The sequence below is a fragment of the Protopterus annectens genome, chromosome 7.part0 (genome assembly GCF_019279795.1).
Source record: "Protopterus annectens isolate FY-2018-M chromosome 7.part0, PAN1.0, whole genome shotgun sequence".
NCBI lineage: Eukaryota > Metazoa > Chordata > Ceratodontiformes > Protopteridae > Protopterus > Protopterus annectens.
This window is the reverse complement of record NC_056739.1, coordinates 1,066,413,701-1,066,435,343: the sequence shown is the minus strand read 5'-3', so window position 1 is coordinate 1,066,435,343 and position 21,643 is coordinate 1,066,413,701. Positions and strand designations below refer to the sequence as shown.

The following is a 21,643-nucleotide window of genomic DNA, read 5'->3' as shown; positions in this document are numbered from 1 at the left end:
TTACAGGCTAACAGTTATTCACTAATTTCAGTGTTGCTGGTCTTCCTATTGTTCATCTCCATCTCCCAACACCAGACTCCAATTCAAGTCCAAGGTACTCTTGATTCTTCTGGTCAACTGCTGTATTTTTTTTCTGTCTCTAAAGGATTTTCCTTTGGAACATTGCAAAAGGTTTCACTGGAAAAGTCTCTCTATGAGCTTTATTATCAGAAGAATGAGAAACACAGTCCTCTTCTGTTTGATGGCTCATTTTAGGACACACTTTTGTATTTTCTCCTTAACCTCTTCAGCATCAAAACATGACTTTGATCCTCCCAGAAGAAATATTCTGAAGATGCTGGATACAGCAGCTTGAATCTCATTCCTTCCTCTCGACAATCCTTGACTGCTGGGTTAAAATTCTCTTCTGTCTGGTGTACAGTGAATAATCATTTTTCACAAACACTTTATTGTCTCCAATTTTTAATATTTTGCCCTTCTGCCAGAATTTTCTCAGGATCAACTGTTTCTGCTGGCATGATTGCATTATTACGAATACAGATCTTGGTTGCTTTCTCATGGCCAGGTGTGGAGCATACATATAGTCTGCCTTTTCAATTAAGAAATTCTGCAGTGGGATACCAGTCCAGTTACTTATTTGTACTTTCATAAAATTAATACAGTCTGTTCTTTCCAGTTTTTCTGGGGCAACAGAAAATCTCAGATTTTCTCAGCATGCTCTGTCCATTACAATTTTTGAAACATCTCTTCTTGAGCAGTTTCATATTTAGTCAGCCTTTCTTCATTTCAGCCTCTGATTTTTGCAGTTTTATCACTTTGTCTGAATAGCTGTTTAAGGCTTCTTCCATTTTTCCAGCTTTTTGTCATTTGAGTTAATATACTCCTTCAAAGTTTCATTTATTGTAGTCAGCTCTAAGCACATTTTACTTATTCTGCACTCAAAATTAATGGAAGCCATCTCTTGTACCAAAGCTGGAGCATGAACTGCTTTTTGCTGAGCAGCTGCAGGATTCTTCCCAGTCAGTGTTTTCTCTTCACCTTTTCTAGATGGCTTTCTTTCAGGCTAAGTTTATTCTTTGCTGGCATCCAGGCAATGTTCTTACTAGCCAGTAACTGAATTTTACTATAATTACTTCAGTTTCTTTTTTCACACTGGGAGAGTAGAAATTAAGCTGCTGATCGGTGTGCAGCCATGTTGGGAAAAAAGAGCTGTTACATTTTAATAGTGGAAAGGGCAGCAAAGGAAAAAAAGAATTAATGCCAAATACCTTCAAATACCAGTGACTTGAGTAAAATATGTGTAAAAGAAAACAAATGCAGCATTTTGAAGCACAGCTTCAGCAAAACATCTTGCAACACTGATCCCTGGTGAAATGATTCTATCATTGATCATATCAATGAGACAGCACCCTTAGCATTTAGATTCAATAGGGGAGGATAGCTGAAAAAGAATCACTACCTGTTACCAAATAGCAAGTCAATTAAAATATGTAAAAGAAAACAGATGTATCTATTTTGAAATTCATTAACAGCAAGTCATCTCCAACACTAATCCTCGGTTAATCAATTCCACCAGGGACCTTATTAAAAGGGATCAACCAACTGAGCTGTTTTCAAGGAGAGAAGTACTATGAAAATGAACCCATGCCCAAAACCTCCAAAATATTAATCCAAGTAAAAATAAAAGAAATGCAGCTGTGTACAGTGGCAGGAGGTTACCTCACAATATTGATCCCTGGCCAACTTTTTCCGCCAGGGATATAACTAAGGGAACTGCCACTAAAGTAAAAAGAATATCTCCAACAACAGTAACTCAAGCATAATATGTGTAAAATAAAACAAATTCCACTACTTTGAAATACAGAATAAGCAATCACCATATAAAACTGATCAATGGTCAAGCAATTCCAGCAGGGATTATTTTGCTCTACAGGCCTGTGTACACACTGTATACCTGCTAGTAGCTGTGCAATGGGTATTTCCAGAAAGCAAGCTACCCCTGCCATAAGGCACCAGAGGTATACCTCCCTGGGCTCAATCACTTAATTTTAATATGTAAAACTGCATTTTGTTTTCACTTTTGAAAGTTAGGGAAGAGCTGATGTGGAAAGGCTGCATTCTGTACTGTGGAAAGAGGAATCATGTATCACCTTGGTCAATATTAGCATCACTACCATCTCTATCACATTCAAAGATTAATAGGTACTTACAAGGCTACTGATCTGTGAGGATCTTAGGAAGTCTAGCATTGCATCCCTATTGTATTTTCTTTTATATTTTACAATGTGTATACCCAAAGATGGGTGAGCAAGTATATGTTGGGGTAATTTCCTATCCAAGAGGTCCAGTGGTGCTAAATCAGGGTTGAATTTATGGTTCCCCCATCACTTCATCTAACTTACATTTGAAAAGAGTAAGAGAAATAGTATACTTTACGTGAAGTAGAAGGTAGTTTAACAGAATTGTTATTCTATGTGATACATATCTATCCCTCCAGCATGCTCTATTTAGTTTGCAGAAGAGATTGAGGTCCTTTGTGCAGGTGTTTATGATAAGATTTGACTTGCAAATGTGTAATAGTTCTAACAGAATATGGTCAGTGGAGGCTCTGTATGCAAGGCAGAGGCCACCTCTCAATAGCCTGTATGATACCAATTAGAGAGACAGGGTTTTAAGATGGTCTGCATAAATTTTACAATTTAGGCCTTTGATCTTTTTGATGAGGAAGCACTGTGGTCTTTCTGGTTGGGATAAGTACTTGAACAGGTACATACAGAAAGGGGCATTATACTCAACGATTGTCCTAACAAGTGCTGAGTATAGTGGAATGATTACATCCCTGGACCTAGATGTCATATCTTTAGATATAAGTTGTATGATGAAAAAGGACTTCTTTACAATCATAGAAACAGTGTGATCTAAGGACAGTTCATTGTCTGTATAGCTTCCCAAATCTCTAACTCTGATAGAGGATTGTTTTCAATACAGTTACAAGAGGAATCATGCTTGCCAAAGGATATTATTATACATTTCTTGGCATTTAACTTTAGTCTGTGGTTTTGATATCAACTGTCTGGGACAACTTTCTTATACAATATTGGTGTCCTCACTAGAGTTTATGATGGCACTAAGTTTGCAGTCATCTGCAAACATGGCTAGCCATAAACCTTTTACATTATCTTTGACCTCTGAGAAGTAGGTGCTAAATAGAAGTGGGTCAAGAACTGATCCCTGGCATACTGTCCTAATGACAGGTCTTTTGCAGGAGGTAGAACCACCCATTTTTACTTTCTAGGTTCTAGTTCTTGAGTGTGGGATGGTGTTGAATGCCTTTGTAAGGCCTAGGTACATGGTGTGTATGAATATGCCTTCATCGTCTCAGTGACTTTTTCAAAGATGCCATCCAAGTTTAGTGCACCAGATCTATCCTTGCTGAATGCAAATTGAGTAGGCTCAAGAGTCTGTAGATTACATATATCCCTATTAAATAGTGCCATGATTCTCCTTTCCATAGTCTTACAGATGAGTCTGGTCAAACTTATGGGTCTACAGTTTTATAGGCCAGTTAAAGGCCCACTTTTGTACAAGGGAATGATCATTGCTGTCTTTCATTCTTCTGGCACAGCACCAGTCTTGAAGCTAAAATTGCATAGCGTCTGTATGAGGGTCTGATAAGTCATGTTTCAAACTAACCTGCATGCAGCCTGCTATGTTATCCAGCCCCATAGATGTAGTACTTTGGCCTTAGGTCATGTCTTGAGAACTTTTTCTTGGGAGATTTGGGAGTGGACATTTGAAGGTATTTGACCTGTGTGTATGTTGGGGGAGAGAAGGGGTGAAGTTAGAGCTTAATTTTCTGCCAGTAGGATGGCTATGTTCTCCTGGGTCAGAATAAACAATGCCATTTGCTATTATCATAATGCTGGGCATCATTTCTGAAGTTTCTGACATAGTCCAAGAACACTTTGTGGTTATCTTTTGCCACTGTGGCTATTTTTGCTTCATATCTGGCTTTGGTTGATTTCATCTGGGACTGAAGTTCATTGTTTAGTTTAGCAACAGCTTTCTTAGCTTCTTGACAGTTTGATTTATTTTTGCATGCCATGAGTATTTCTCTTTTATTATAGACCCTGTTTGTAATAGTGTTCCACCATAGGGGTTTATGTTTGAATATGGCATTGTATTTATTTCTGAGGAAGACAAATGCATATATACAACTATTCACATGTGCATAGAATTTTGCAGCAAAGGATTCTGCATTAGAGATGGTATCATCGAGTTTTAACAGACTTCTGTTTATCAGATTAATTTGATACCAAAATTACTACATAAAGAGAGCCTGTAAGTGAGCGGATCCAATGATCCTATGCAAATGAGATGATCACTGCCTCTGGTGCCTTACCGAAACATTTAAAAAGACAGCTTTTGCGTCCTTGGTTCTGATGAAGTCAGCCTGTGGTTGCTGACGAAAGCGCTTAACTGTTGTGGTTTCCCGAATCAAAGTTTTGAGTACAGGACTGTCAGCAGTTTTTTGGATTTCTGTCAAGTTTTTTGTTGGTTCTTGGTTTCGGACTTCTGACTGTAGCTGGGTTATAGATTAACCTTTGCAAGTATCTGAATACTGAGGTATTGGAGGCTATTTTAGGCTTCGGTCTTAAAGGTGAATGCGACTGACTTTGGTTCAATTTGACCAAGGATGGGGTTACACTTGGTGAGGAGCAGAGTTGCTCATATTGGTGATGACCAAGTCAAAGATTTTATCACTCCTGGTAGGTGTATGAACTAACTGATCCAGAGAGTTTGCAATGATGAAGTCCAGAAATCTCTGAGCATACATGTTTGAGGAAATATATGTCTACCAGTTAATGGAGGTATAGTTGAAGTCTCCTAGTAGAATGGCATTGGACTTAATACATAGAGAGGTTCCTATAGTTGGTTATAATGTAAAAAGGGGTTTAGAATATAGGAAGTTGGATGTGGAAAAGTTCCAGGTCATTGTCGTGTCTAATGAGTCTGGATGTGAGATTTTTTTAAGAATATGGAGACATCTGCACCTTCAGTGCCTACAGTTAATGTGGTGGGCATGTCTGAGAGATATGCAGTGACATACTACACTGATAGAATTGCTTTCACTGATTTTGAATCAGGTCTCTTTGACAATGCATATATCAACATTTTCCAGGGTAATGAACGCATGTAGGATGTAGAGTTATCTGGATTCCATATAGTTATGTTGGAAGCTTTAGAAGACTGACATTGCCTAAAAAGGCACTATGAGGACAGACAAGGTTTTTGCCAATATAAGGAATCCTTGGGGGGTGTGCAAGCTGTCTAGAAAAGCATGTTAGGACTGTTGGTCAACTCCTCCCTTGCTGAAACTAAGCTTGTTGTTGAAATTAATAATCTTTTGTTTGTATTGCGGCATCATCCTTGGTGAAGGAAGAATATTACTCACGGCTAGATTCATACCTGCCTCAGGCACATATTCTGAGACCTCCATCATGTCTCTCTTCATATAGCCAGGGGAAGTAGGTCACAGATGGATTATTCCCATGTGTACTATGACTGGGTCATAGGTGTACTTGCAGTGTACAGCCCCGAGTGCATACATGACTGTGTCAGATCCTAGCTCCCAACAGGCAACAAACCATGGTCTTCTCTTTGCACATCTTGGTGAGTGGTGCATCAGTGTGTGTCACTATGGTGCTACCCATGACTAAGGTGTGGTATAGTATGGGACATTGCCTTATGGGCTTCTGAGTTGAGACACAGTGAGATACAGATGCATGCTCCATGGTAAATGTTACTTCAGTACAGTGTTTGCTATGTTGCTAAGGATGCTTAGTTTTGTGCTGCTTTTAGGAAGTCTTTGTAGTTTAGGTAGATTACTTAAAGCCTCAACAAAGGAACGTGTGTGTGTTAGATGTGTATTGACTAAGGTGGGTGCGGTCTGGTGTTGAGTATGACTGACAACCTGTTTGTTAAATATGATGGTCTTACATGAGTTTTGCCACCAGAATTGTAGTGTAATTACATTTTTCACACATTGAGTCAGTGTATTGGAGCATTAGGTGGTTGTCAGTATATATGAGACAATTGTTACTTTGTCTTAGGATGCCCTTTTCAACCAACCTTTTTACAGGGAGTGCTGGAAAGTGACTGTTCATGGTTCCAGATGCTAACTAGGGTGGACAGCAGAGGAAATAATTCCACAAGGTTTAAAGTAGGTCTGGTCAAGTTTTCTTCAGTAAAACTACCAATGTAGCTAAACAGGCAATGGCCAACACACCTCCTAACTTAAACCAGGGGCATATTGCACAGCAATTGAATACTTAGGTTCATAGGTTCATAGATTAATACTAGGCTAACTGCTCTTATGAGCCATTTTTAGCCTAGCCATTTAGACCATGTGAGAATCAAACCCTGCACCTTGTGTCTGTAAGGTAAACACCTTAACCATTATACCAACCTCCTACCCAAAAAGTCATAATTTCCAAGTCTGGAACCCAGGACCCTGCACACTACAATCACAGCAACATACCTCTACACCATCCGAGCTGTAGTGTGGTAGGTTATGTAGGAAAAACTGAGTTTCTAAGTTCCTGTGTCTATCCAAGCATTGTAAACTGAGGCTATGCAATGAGCAACTTCATGCAAAGGCGATAAACTTATAGAAGCAGAAAGAAAGCCAATAACTTTCAAATAGCTTTCTAGCCAATCACAGAAGAGCACAGTGTAACATTCTCAAGTAATCAATAGCTCAGAAAGTACTTGCCCTGTACTGTCACTCGAGTGCAAAAATGAAAATCATGTACTTATCATAATGCTAGATTCATTCATTCATGTCTGTCTGATATGACCTGTGGGTCCTTGATATGCTTGTCAGATCCAGACCAGCAGCATTATTGCTCCAGCCTTGAGCCCCTTTAAAATTTTACCTCCCATTATGAACTAGGTTCTGGCATTATCTCAGACTGAGTTTGGCACCCAGTCAATATACTACAAATAAATATAAATATAAGTATATATGGAAAGATCAAGGTCCTTCAGGTCCTACAAGTACAAGGAAAAACAAATAAGTGGGGATGGAGGGAAGGATGTCATATTGGACAGACCTAAATGAAAGAATCTAGCATAACTTTTGAATACTATTCATTCAATTTGTCGAATATGACCTGTGGATCACAATCCCAAGTTACTTGAACTACAAGGTGGCATTGTGACAGGAGACCCTTGAAGACAGAGATACCAATGGGCACTTTAGCCCTAGAAATGGAATGCAATTTGTAATGTTTAATGAAAGTATGCATGGATGACCAACAGGAAGCTGTGTAGATTTCATCTAATGAAGAAAACCAGAAAAAGGCTATAGAAGTTGCCACTGCCCTGGTGGAATGTGCTTTGAATTTACCCAGCAGAAGCTGGTTGTTCAAAATGTAGATGTAGACAATGCAATCTGAAAACCATCTGGAAAGAGTAACTTTGGAAATCTTTTTATCTAGCTTGTTTATTGCAAAGGAAACAAACAGCTGTGAATCCTTTCAAAAAGCTCTGGTTCTGTGAATGTAGAAACATAATTGTCTCTGCACATCCAAGGTATGAAGAAAGTACTTTCTTTTATTAGAATGAAAGACAATGGCAAATGCATGGGTTGTGTTATGGTAAATTCAGAAGCTTCTTTAAGAAGAAAGATGGGTTGGTATGGAATAACAATCTGTCCCTGTGAAAAAAAAACAAGTAATTTGCTGTTGAAGAAAGTACATGAAGCTCTGAAACTCTTCCAGCAGATGTGATAGCTACAAAAACAGTGTTTTCCAAAAAAGGAACTTCAATGGATTTGTGGAAGGTGGTTTGAATGGTGGCTTTGTCAACACTTCAGAACAAAGTATAAATCTCAGGTGGGAATAGGTTCTCTGACTACAGGTCTAAGTAAAAAGGAATAATTGACTGTTCCTGAGGTGGGATAATGGCAAAGTAGCTGCTGCATTTGGTGTTGTCTGATGAGGCAAAGAGATTGCAACAGGTACAGCCGCAACAAGTGGAGATCTGTTTTGCTATCACTAGTTTAAGGAACCACCCATAAGGTATCAGACAGAATCTGCTGAGCCTGTCTACAAAGCAACTGAGAGCTCCCAGAATGTGTGTTGCTATGAAAAAAATGGTGACAGGCCATTGCGCATTGCCAGATCCTCACTGTTTCCTGACACAAAAAGTATGATCTGGTTCCTCCTTATTAGTTGATATACCAAACTACTGTCATATTGCCTGTTTGGATGAATATCATTCCTACAGGAAGGCAGTCCTGAAAGGGGGTCACAAACACTTACAGGACATGATGTGAATATCAGCCTTGATGGGTGTCCATACACCTTGGACTATCCTCCCATTGTAACACCTGCCCACCAAGGGAGGAGGCATTCATGGTCACAATCGCTACTGACGTGGTGGAACAAAAAGCTGGCTGGAGTGGATAAGAAGGGAGTCTAGCCACCATTGCAAATCTTTCCTGCATGCATTGGTTATTACAATTGGTTTGTAAAGAGGATATAATAGCTAAAATCATTGAGCATGTATGAATCATTGAAGAAGTTGCATGTGGTAATGTGCAAACTGAATCATTAGTACTGATGATGCCATCGGCCCCAGAACCCTGAAACCAGAGCAACAGTTGTTGATGTAGCCTGAAGAAGAGTTAGCACTGTCTCCACCTCAAAGTCTGAATCCTGTCTGGTGGACGAGAAACTATGGATTTTGTAGCATCTAAGTGACTGCCTGTGAACAGAATTATATGGGTTAGAATGAGATTACACATCTGGAAGCTTAAGGCCATTCTCAAGGACAGATGCAGCCTGAACAGACAGTTTCTGGCCTAAAAGAGAGATTCCAGTGTGGGAGCAATCAGGAGTCAGTCATCCAGGTACTGCAAAACTCTGAATCACTGGAGATGTTGGTGAGCTGCTAAGACAGACATGAACTTGGTAAACACTCTCGGCACTGTGGTGAGACCAAAGGGGGAAGTGATAACAGCCAGCTTCCAGACAGAAATGAAGGGACCTCCCAGGCTCAGTCATTATCTTTAAGTGAAAGTAAGCATCCTGGAAATCTAGACAGCACATCCAGTCATTTGCTCTGAGTCAGGGCAAGATCAATTAATTGCAATTTAATCATCATAAACTGGGTGTTCTTTACAGAATTGTTTAGTGGCTGAGGTTCAATATGTGCCTGAGGACTTGTTTTTTCTTCATAAGTAAAAATAATCTGGAGTAAAAGCCTGACTGTCTCTAGTTTAGTAGGATCTCCTGGATGGTTCTTTTGGACAGCAAAGAGGTGATCTCTTTTACCACCATTTCTGACTGACTGGGTGAAACATCTGGTAGTGGCTGTTTTGGTTTTGGGGAGTCAGGCAAAAGGGTACAGAATGTCTGGATATGATCCCTATGCCCCATTTGTCCTGCATGATACCCTCCAATACAGCTAAGTAAAGAGAAAAATGATCCAGGACTGCCTTCAGAGGGGAGCAGTTGGGCACCCATTCAAGGACATTGGGGTTACCTGTCAGAAAAGGGCCCATGATATCTCTGGTTCTTTGGACCTCCTCTGTCTCTGGGCCTGTGTCCATTAAAGGGGCTGCCTCTGCTATGGCTGACACTGTCAGGAGATGTCTCAAACTGCTGATGCTTGGTCTTTCTGGACCAGAGTGACCTTAGCTCCTTCTGGTTTCTATCATATGATCTTTGTGTGCCCTCAAACTTCATGCCAATGGCAGAAAGCTTATTGACGTCCTGTTTGCACTAATGCATTTTTCTTTCACAAATGGACCTAACAACAAAGAAGGGTGCATTGGTGAAGATGCCTTAAAGTGGTCCACAAAGTCACAGAAATGCAGCCAGGCCTTTTGTCTCATAGCCGCATTTGCTCTGGCTGCTCTCACCACTCCATCTGCATTATGTATAAAGAGCATGAAGAGATTTGATATGCTGGACAATGTGCCCTGGGCTGTTTCTAATTGCTTCCTGTAATCCAATGTCAGGGGAATTTTCAGAGTGGTTAGAGCTTTCTGAGCCAAATCCCTCTGGAAACAACTCCTATTGGTGGAGTAGTTCACAGCCCATAAAGTGAAGGTGCCTAAAGCACATGCCTGCTTCCCTAATCCAGTCATTGCTCTGGAATCTTTGTTAGAGGGGGTGGATAGAGGCTGAATAGCCAGTCAGCTCTGCCGCCAGATAATGGAATCCACAGTAGGAGACTTTGCCCATTGCTGCTTGTGCTTGGCAGGCCTAAGAATTTAATCCGGCTTTTGCGGCACTGCCTTGCATGTGTCTGATTCCTGCTGTGACCTTCTCACCACCAGATCAATTAATCTGCAGGAAGGTCCACCCAAGAAGTAGACGAGGTCGAGCCATAAGCCCCAAACAGAACTTCCTCATCCTGAGACAGAGGGTCGGGGACCAAGGTCCCCTCTGCCGCACAAGTTCCATGATTTCACCAAAACAGGTGTCTTCAGGAGGGGATTGGGGGGAATCCTCTCAGTCATCCAAGCTGGCATCTCATGTGACAGATTCTGATGGGTGTCTGTGTGCCTCCTCTTACATGTCCTATTTCTCAGCACATCAGGGGGGTATTTCCTAACTCCTCAGAGACCACTGCCTGTTGTGAAGCAATTGATTTGAGACCTGTAGCTCAACCCTGACCCAAGAATGCCTAAAGGGAAAGAGGCAAGAAGAAGCAGGAGTCCCAAGGTGGAGCCAGTCCTAATGAGGTCTGTGTCTTAGCTTCTTGTGGAGAGGCAATCATACTCCCCATAACCTGCAAGGCCTCTCTGATCTGTGCAAGATCTGAAGATGCTGGTTCTGTAATTGGATCTGTTCCCTAGCAGGAGAAATTATCTAATAAGAAGACATCATAACTGAACTGTAGAAGGTGGATGGTCTTGAGTAGGGGATTGGAATTGAAGACATGAATGCTAATGTCTCCGACACCACCAACCAAGTCATATGCAGCACCTCTGAAAATGGAGCAGAAACCTTGACTTCAAATCCTCAGTCCTGTGATGATCTCAGCCCTGATGGTGTCAGAGTCGAGTTAGTCAGATCTAATACCCTCAGTGTCAATGATGGGGTCACGGTGGAAACTGAGGGGACAGGTCCTTGGCTGAGAATCTGCAACAATACTATTGAAGCAGATATGTGCACCAGGGAAGGAGCTGAAACTGGGGTCACAGGACCTGTACTAACTGACTTCAGAGCCAAAGGAGATTATATGACTCCTGCCTTGAGCTGCATCTTCAACAAAACTCCTCATACTCTTTCTGGATGCGAAGGGTCTCAATGATGAAGAACACAGAGGTCAAGAAGGTATCCGGTGGGCTCCCTCTCAGATGAAGCCTGTTTAGAGGGTTTCTTTGGTGAAAGAATCTGCACTATTATTGGCTCCAGGAGCTCCAGATCCAATGGAGGAGTATAAATATTGGTCCTAGCCATAGAGACATACAACTTTAGTGTTTTCTGTGCAGAATAGCGTTTTGAGTCATCCAAGCACCTTTTTCTTGACTGTTTGAAGCCCTATGAGAATCTGGATCTGGGGGCAAGAACTCCTTAAGAATTAACTGTTTTCATGCCCAATACTGCTCTCAGACCATAAGAACAAATGGCATTTTTTTCAAGTAAGTGAGCCACCCCCAAGCACACTATGCACAAATCATGAGAGTCTGGGGGAGGGAATTATTTTGTGCCCAGACTTGGTGCACTTTTTGAAACATTTCTCTTTATCTATGACAGTTAAACTACCAAGATGGCACACACCAAGAAGCAAAAACATGTTGATCACAGACGACTTCCAGCAATATCACCTAGTAAGAGTTAAAGAAATATATTGAAATATACAAGTATATATCATTTCTTTTCAAAAGCAGAGCACCTGATGGCAGGGAAAGACACTGATGTGAGAATGGCAAGAAAAAAGGGACTAAAATTAGCTTACAAACTGCAAAAATATAGTAACAATAAAAAAATAATTAACAAAAGGTTTATCAGAATAGAAAGGCACAGTGTCAATGCAAAATGTCAAGAAAAAGAAGGTGAGTCACTTAATCCACATCTGTTCATGATGGTGGCAAACTAGATCTGAGGTAGCTCCAGACTCTAGTGCATGATGAGAGGTAAAATTTTAGAATCAGATCTGACAAGTGGCTTGAGGACACAAATTTATTTATTTTATTTTATTTTACATTTGTTGACTGGGAAGGTCTGACTGGACAGACTGAATTAAGGGAATCCAAAGTTTCTCCTAATTGTTAATCACAAAAAGCCCAAATTAGTGCAGATCTTGTAATTAACAGTAATACTATAAAATAATGAAAAATAAGTACTGAATACTTGTTGTTTTCACTCAGGATTTACTGTAAGCAAGCATGGTCATGAAGCATAGAGCAGCTCTGATGAAATGAGCTAAGCATCGTGCAAAGTTAAAGTAACTCACAGAAGCAGAAAGAAAGCAAAAAAAATTCAAACAGTCCTCTAGGCTGTCACAGAACAGCACAGTCTAATGTTTTCCAATAAGAAACAGCTCAGGAGATACTTAGTTCCCTTCTTCTGTCAGTATATTATTACGGAAAAATACCAGCCTTGTTCTTCTCTTGGTGGTGTCAGGATCAGATATGCACATACAGAGACAAATTAACCCTGTAGCTCTTTTTATCCTGCTCTGATACAGCAGCCCATCATCTCTTACTATATTTAAGCCTTGTATGAGGGTGCCACTTGATAGCAGGGGCAGAAATACTGGCAGAATTTGCTTAAAGCCTCTACCACCCCCTGGTGACCTAGCCATATTCTTTAACCTGTGCAACCAGAATAATGTAAGCTGATTCAGTAATCCTTTTTTTTCATACAAATAAACATTTTAAAAAGTTCAAGGATAAAAGTGCTTCTAAAGAGGCTCCTTTTCCTTATATGTTTGCAACCCTATCTGCATTTTGCCATATGCATAAAACATAATTTACAGCTATATGCATGCTGTGTATGTGTGCATAGTTGTATGTGCATGCAGTAGCATAGCTAGGGCAGGGCGAGAGGGACAAATGGCCTTGCTGTAAAGTGCTGGGAGGGGGCAAACAGTCAATCCTGATCTCTAATGCAATACCATCTTTTAAAGGCCAGTATTGCACTGGAGGTCAAACCTGAGAGCTGTATTGCTCTGAGTGAGGTCTAAACTGTAGGTACTGCTTGCTGCATTTGTTGTAAATCTAGCTACCTTACTGGTGTGCCAGTAAAAGAAACACCTGTTTTTTTATTTTTCTCTTCACTTGAAGAGATGAGGGGGTGGGAAGCTGGTTCATGGTACTGACCCAAGGTACTGTTTGAGCCAGCTACACTTCTGTGTGCAATCATCCTGTGACAGGCTCCCCCACAACTCTGAACTCGATTAAGAAAGTAATTACAGACTGAGTAATTAAATGAAAACGTTTTGCAAATATCACTTCACTGCAACTGCCACAATGAGAAGAATAGCTTAGCTTTGTGTCACGACAAGACATTATGAATCGATCATTTGGTTGCAGTTTTTAAATAAAATCCTGTGCCTACCAGATATCTGTTGTAGAACTACTGTCTTGTATTGTCCTCTCATAGGTTCATAGGTATGCACTAGGCTAATGGCCCTGGAGCCTTTACAAGCCTAGCCCATAGGATTACCCTGGCATCATGCCACCTGACCTTAGTACCCACTGCCTCTGTCAAGTAGAGCCACTGGAATGATCCCCGGGGTGAATTTTCTATTTCCCATCCATTCATCAAGATTTTTCTTGCAAAGGGTCAGCGAGGCACTCCGCTTGACATGTATGGGAAGTCTGTTCCATAGCATGGGCAGCCTCTGAGTTATGAACCTATCCCTCCAGCTTGTTCTTTTATTGCAATAATAAGGTTGAGGTCTCTGGAGTGTGTAGTGTGGAGGGATTGGGATTTCTTTAGATGCAGCATTTCTAACAGAGCTGGGTCAGACATAGCTTTGTAAGTCAAGCAGAGATCGCCTCTAAGCAGCCGATATGAGACAGAGAATAGTTGGAGTTTTTTGAGTCTGTCCATACAGGACAAGTGTTTAAGGCCTAGGATCCCCTTTGTGAGGTACTTTTGTGGCCTCTCCAGTTGTTGTAGGTGTCTAGTGAGGTACATGCCAAATAGGGCATTGTACTCAATGACTGGCCTAATGAAGGAAGAGTAGAGGGAGACAATGACCTCTTTCTTCCTGGATGCAAAACCCTTAGTGATGCGATGTGCCACATAGAAGGACTTTCTGACCACAGTGGCAATGTGGTGGTCAAAAGAGAGGTTGCTGTCAGCCTGTGTTCCCAGATAAACCAATAAATGAACCAGGAACAAACTAATAAAATCAAAACCAAGGCAAAAACAGTTGAACTGAAACTCCAAGGAAATAGCGTATACTTCTTTATTATCCGCTTTCGTCCACAGACTTCATCAGAATAACAAATACAAAAAATTACTAGTTTAAATAGATAAAACGTCACCATGGTAATTAATTGAAATACAGATTTGACTAATTGTAAACTGAATGACTGGACAACTTAAAAAGACAAAAACATTTTTAAGTGATATGAAGACAAACCAAGTCATTACTTTTGTTTACTTTCAGTTTTCTATACTTTAAAAAACACTTAACATTAATGGACTCATTGAGGCCAGGTGGGCGGTCAGATTTCAGTTTGACTTGCCAATAAGTCTCCCTTTGAAGTAAATAGTTTTTGAAATCTCCGTCCCTCATGTCTTTATAACAGACTTCAAGCACTGAAAACAAAAATTTATTAAAAGAATGACAGTCTAAAGTGTGTTTAAAAAGAGCATTAGTGTCGTCCCTGGTTTTGATGCAATACAAATGTTCTCTAATGCGTGTTCTCAACTGCCTAGTCGTCATACCGACATAAAATGCAGTGCAGGATGAACACAAAGCAATGTAAACAACACCCGAAGAACGACAATAAACAAAACCAGGGACGAAAAAAGTCCTGTTGAAAGGGGCCACTGAAATGTATGGCCCAGATGAAATGAACCTACACATATTACAATCATGACAACAATTCATTCCCCTCTTACCGGTTAAAATACCACAAGATTCATTACCATGCTTTTCCAAAATCTTTTTTAAGTTAAAATGATTCCTTTGGACAAACAAAGGTTTGTCCCCTAAAACATCATACATGTCAGCGTTCCCCTTAATAACTCTCCAATTCTTGGAAATGATTCTCTGAATACGCTGACAGTCTGAATTCATCTCTAATGAACAAATAATGTTAGAATTCAATAGTTCACTATGGTTAGTATTTTTTAAAAGGAAATTATCCAAATTTGAACTTAATAACGGTGGATAATGACTAACACTCTTGTTGTAAATATCAGCTGCTACTTGAATTAAATCTGGTTTGTGGTAACCCCTATCAAGAAATAAAGAAATGATAAAACAAAACTCCTGAAATACATCAGAATCTTTGGAAGTCATGCGGCTTGCCCTGATAAACTGCCCCTTTGGAATGTTGGAAATAACATGCTTTGGGTGCCCACTTCTATAATGCAAATATCCGTTATTAAAAGTCTTTTTCCGATAAATGCGACTGTGCATTCTCCCTTCCTCAAAGTCCCATCTAAGGTCAACATCTAAAAAATTAACATTTGCTCCATGACTACCAATAACAAACTTTAAATACGAAGAAAATGAATTAATATCAAAAAGAAAGGCGTCAATAATTGAATGCTCACCCTCAAAAATAAAAAACAAATCGTCAATAAAACGACAGTAGAACAAAACATGATATTTTTTAACTAAAAATGGTATAAATTGACGTTCCCACAGTGCCATAACAACATTGGCATAAGCGGGGGCAGCTGAGGACCCCATAGCTACACCTCTTTTTTGCCGGTAATAAACCTGTTCAAAAAGAAAAAAATTATTCTCCAAAATGATCTCTAAAAATCTACAGATCAAAGAAACGGTGTTATGAGTAAAACCTGAATAGTAGGTGGTCAAAAAGCTCCTTACAGCTTCAACACCTTCCTCCTGAGGGATGCAAGTGTATAATGACACAACATCAACAGTGACCATAATGTATCTATGAGGGTCAAAACCATGCGTTGAAATGAAATGATTGATTTTGGTCAAAAAGTGCCAGGAGTCATGAATAAAAGATGATTCGTGGGTGATGATGGGACCCAACAAGGCATCAATGACCAACGCCAACCCTTCAGTAATTGAATGAGGTGACGAAACAATAGGTCTGAAGGGTGGATTTTCAACTGATTTATGGGTTTTAGGGATCCCAAAGAAGACCCCAATGCGGGGTTCTTCTATAACACAAAATTCATACAACTCGTGACTGATGTCCCCTTCCATAAGTGCTTCATATAAGTATGAATGTATTGAACGTTGACATCGATGGATGTCAAAAAGGGAAACAGTTTCATATTCATCAGGATTATTTAGAATATTTAAAATTCCTTTGATATAGGAATCTTTTTTCATGATGACAATGTTACTGCCCTTGTCACTTTTCATAAACCTCAAACTACTAGCCATAGATTGTAAATTCTTAAGGGCTTTACTTTCAGAACTGGAAAGATTTTGGTGATGATTGAAAGTGTTATGTAACATATAGTCAACATCTTGTATACAGTTTTCTTCAAAAACCCTAATAGTATGCTGTAATCTCGACAGTATACAGATGGCTTAATAAAAGCTTGGTTTGAAATAGTGACATCATGTAATAAATAATGTAAATTGAGTTTCCTAACATACTGCTTAATATCAATGACTGTCCTGACGTAATTAGCTCTAGATTGTGGCACAAAATCATTGGTCATTGATGCCTTGTTGGGTCCCATCATCACCCACGAATCATCTTTTATTCGTGACTCCTGGCACTTTTTGACCAAAATCAATCATTTCATTTCAACGCATGGTTTTGACCCTCATAGATACATTATGGTCACTGTTGATGTTGTGTCATTATACACTTGCATCCCTCAGGAGGAAGGTTTTGAAGCTGTAAGGAGCTTTTTGACCACCTACTATTCAGGTTTTACTCATAACACCGTTTCTTTGATCTGTAGATTTTTAGAGATCATTTTGGAGAATAATTGTTTTCTTTTTGAACAGGTTTATTACCGGCAAAAAAGAGGTGTAGCTCTGGGGTCCTCAGCTGCCCCCGCTTATGCCAATGTTGCTATGGCACTGTGGGAACGTCAATTTATACCATTTTTAGTTAAAAAATATCGTTTTGTTCTACTGTCGTTTTATTGACGATTTGTTTTTTATTTTTGAGGGTGAGCATTCAATTATTGACGCCTTTCTTTTTGATATTAATTCATTTTTTCAGATTTAAAGTTTGTTATTGGTAGTCATGGAGCAAATGTTAATTTTTTAGATGTTGACCTTAGATGGGACTTTGAGGAAGGGAGAATGCACAGTCGCATTTATCGGAAAAAGACTTTTAATAACGGATATTTGCATTATAGAAGTGGGCACCCAAAGCATGTTATTTCCAACATTCCAAAGGGGCAGTTTATCAGGGCAAGCCGCATGACTTCCAAAGATTCTGATGTATTTCAGGAGTTTTGTTTTATCATTTCTTTATTTCTTGATAGGGGTTACCACAAACCAGATTTAATTCAAGTAGCAACTGATATTTACAACAAGCGTGTTAGTCATTATCCACCGTTATTAAGTTCAAATTTGGATAATTTCCTTTTAAAAAATACTAACCATAGTGAACTATTGAATTCTAACATTATTTGTTCATTAGAGATGAATTCAGACTGTCAGCGTATTCAGAGAATCATTTCCAAGAATTGGAGAGTTATTAAGGGGAACGCTGACATGTATGATGTTTTAGGGGACAAACCTTTGTTTGTCCAAAGGAATCATTTTAACTTAAAAAAGATTTTGGAAAAGCATGGTAATGAATCTTGTGGTATTTTAACCGGTAAGAGGGGAATGAATTGTTGTCATGATTGTAATATGTGTAGGTTCATTTCATCTGGGCCATACATTTCAGTGGCCCCTTTCAACAGGACTTTTTCCGTCCCTGGTTTTGTTAATTGTCGTTCTTCAGGTGTTGTTTACATTGCTTTGTGTTCATCCTGCACTGCATTTTATGTCGGTATGACGACTAGGCAGTTGAGAACACGCATTAGAGAACATTTGTATTGCATCAAAACCAGGGACGACACTAATGCTCTTTTTAAACACACTTTAGACTGTCATTCTTTTAATAAATTTTTGTTTTCGGTGCTTGAAGTCTGTTATAAAGACATGAGGGACGGAGATTTCAAAAACTATTTACTTCAAAGGGAGACTTATTGGCAAGTCAAACTGAAATCTGACCGCCCACCTGGCCTCAATGAGGCCATTAATGTTAAGTGTTTTTTAAAGTATAGAAAACTGAAAGTAAACAAAAGTAATGACTTGGTTTGTCTTCATATCACTTAAAAATGTTTTTGTCTTTTTAAGTTGTCCAGTCATTCAGTTTACAATTAGTTAAATCTGTATTTCAATTAATTACCATGGTGACGTTTTATCTATTTAAACTAGTAATTTTTTGTATTTGTTATTCTGATGAAGTCTGTGGATGAAAGCGGATAATAAAGAAGTATACGCTATTTCCTTGGAGTTTCATTTCAACTGTTTTTGCCTTGGTTTTGATTTTATCTGTGTTCCCAGATCTCTTATGATGCCTTCTGTGATCAGTGGACTACCATGAGTGTGGCAATTCATGGGAACCAGATTTTTCCCAAAAGGGATGACAACACATTTTTTGGCATTGAGCTTAAGGCCATGGTTCTGACACCAGTCGTTGGTCTCAGTGAGGCCTCTATGTAGGATGTGAACATCACTTGGGGAGTTAATTATGGCTAATAACTTGCAATCATCTATGAACGTTGTCAGCCAGAGTCCCTTCATGTTGTCCTGGACTTCAGAGAAGTAGATACCAAACAGGAGAGGACCCAGGACTGATCCCTTTGGGACTCCACTCATGACTGGTCGGCAGTCTGACTTTGAGTCAGCTACTTTCACACTGTGGGTTCTATCTGTGAGCCAGTTTGCAACCCACCTAGTGATATAGGGGTTGATGCCTAGCTTAGTGAGTTTTTCTATGATTCCTGAGTGGGGAATGGTATCAAAGGCCTTGTCAAATTGAGGTAGGCTGTATGAACCACCTTGCCTTCATCCACAGCTCTGGTGACTGACTCAAAGAAGTCGACCAGGTTGAACAGGCATGATCTACCCTTCACAAAACCAAACTGTGTGGGATCCAGAGTTTGGAGATTCCCTATATCCTTGTTTATTAGGTCCATGATGATGCGTTCCATAGCTTTGCAAATCAGACTTGTCAGGCTAATGGGGCGATAGTTCCCAGTTCTCCTTGTTCTCACTACCACACTTCCAGTTACACACTGTATGTATGCACATGCTAATACAAGCTCCATAGCACCTTAATCCCAACTTTTTCATCCCAACAGAAACATTACAGTCCAGAAACTACCATATAAAAGTAAGGATCAAAATGTGGTGATTTATTCTCATTTTTTTTTACAAAAATACTGCAAATAAAATAATAAATGTGTATTGAAAATAGTGTGTCATTTTGTCTCAACAGTTCTGTGTGGGCATGCTTTGGTGATTCTTATCATATTTTATCAATAATGTCATACAGTAAACCAGATAAAGTACTGAATACTAAAAGCAAAACTATTGTAGACATGACATTCTTTCCTGCAACATAAACACCATGGGGTAAAAACATCAGTACATAAAAGTCAACATTTTTGCTGCTGTGTGTTGATATGACATACCATGTATGACAACAGTAATCATCATCAGATTTTGGAGAAACACTGGTAATCTCAGGCCAATTTCAGTGCATATTCATAAATTCCTTCCACTTCTATCATTACTTCACCTGGCACAGCCCAGTTGAGATGCAACATCTTATTTTCAGTATGTTCGTAACACTGTATAATCAAGATCATGGCCACAAAAAAGAAAGGAGTATGTCTCTTTAAGCACCATTGAAAACCCTGACCTATAGATTTAAAAGCAGTTTACAGATGCTTTCAAAATAAGGTCAAGCATGGCCACAGTATGTACATACATTTAACTTCCATGTAATAAAGGCATAACTGAAAATATACAACCAATGTATCTTTGGCTGACTGCATAATAATGGCATAAGCCTTGAGAAGGGTGTTATCTGTATTTTGACTATCAAGTTTTACATATAACAGTGCATAATGAAGTTGAAACATTACTAATGTAGCACCAAATACACAATATTATTTTGTAAGTTGTAGCTGAAATAGAAACTTTTAAATTGTTTACAAATGCAGCTTCCATCAATGCAATACAGTTTCATACACCACTGGTGAAATAATGAACAATCTCAACATCAGTGGCCTTAATAGCTTTAAAATGTTCTCAAACGTTAAGATTCAGCATATCATTTATGACTGATTAGCAAGATATCAATTTGCTGAATTTCTGTGATACTTTAAACAATGCTTTTTAAAACTGCTGTTCATACTGCACATTTTATTACATTTATAGAACGTGTTTTCATATTCTACATTCCTGAAAGGTTGTACAGATGATAGGCAGAAGAGGATTAAGGAAAACGGCAAAGTTCCACCTTTCTTTGGCATAAGTAGTTTACTCTTCCCCTGATGAATTAAAGAAGGACAATCCGAATTTTCATTTTTAAAATATCACCAAGTTCACCACTGAGATAGTCTTTATCATGTTTGTCTTTTAGCGCAACAAGTTCATTCTTTTTATATAGTGGTGTACTACTGATCTGAAGAAAATGGTTCCCAGCAGCTACATGCTTCTTCTTTGACAAGTGTAAGTAGCTTATTCCTTCTTTTTGGCTGATTCTGAAGATGCCATCTTCATTCCCAGAGTCAATTTTATATCTGGAGTGGTTTGTTAAAGCAGATAGTGCTGGGATCAGTTCAAGGATATGGTCTTTACTGTGTAGCTCTGCGATGTTTAATGTAAATTCCAATGGATCACCGATATCCAAGCTGTCAAGGCTTACTATTGATTCTCCCACATTCTTACCCTGTATGTAAAAATGTATTGTTCAGACATAGGATCAGTTTACTCAGCATTTAACAGAATGAAATATACACATTTACTGCACTTTTTAAATGTATCTTGTTATGACACTAGCTAAATCAGAGCTGTTCATTTTTAAATACTCCAGGTAATGGCATTTACACTTATGTCCAACATTCACTCCCTACATCCCAATATATTCTGCAGATATTAGATTAAGTCATATTTCTGAGTTATTTAAAAGTTCAAATCACTGCTGGACAAGTCTCTAATAACTAATTTTTGACAAAACAGGTGTGCTACCATACAACACTAGAATGTATACAAATAAGGTATTCACATAAATTTGATATTTCTGAATGCTTTCCACTATTCCTTTCTAACTGTTGAAGGTGAAACTCAGAATGTCCTTGAACTCAGTAGATGGCAAACATAATAATAAAAACCATGGTAGCAATCCATAAGCACATGTCATGTAAGGCAATCCCTTGTGTACTGTAATACACTGTAGATACAGTTTCATGGTCGA

General features: G+C 39.2%; 1 protein-coding gene across 3 annotated transcripts in view; it reads right to left on the bottom strand.

The window, feature by feature from the left end:
* Nucleotides 1-19,547: 19,547 nt before the first annotated feature.
* FBN1 (fibrillin 1) overlaps nucleotides 19,548-21,643 on the bottom strand; it is a 4,097,759-nt gene continuing 4,095,663 nt past the window's right edge. For all 3 annotated transcript variants that reach the window (XM_044077620.1, XM_044077621.1, XM_044077622.1), the window contains exon 66: nucleotides 19,548-21,118. In XM_044077620.1, the coding sequence (XP_043933555.1) occupies nucleotides 20,726-21,118 (393 nt within the window). In that variant the 3' untranslated portion in view covers nucleotides 19,548-20,725. The remainder of the gene's footprint in view (nucleotides 21,119-21,643) is intronic.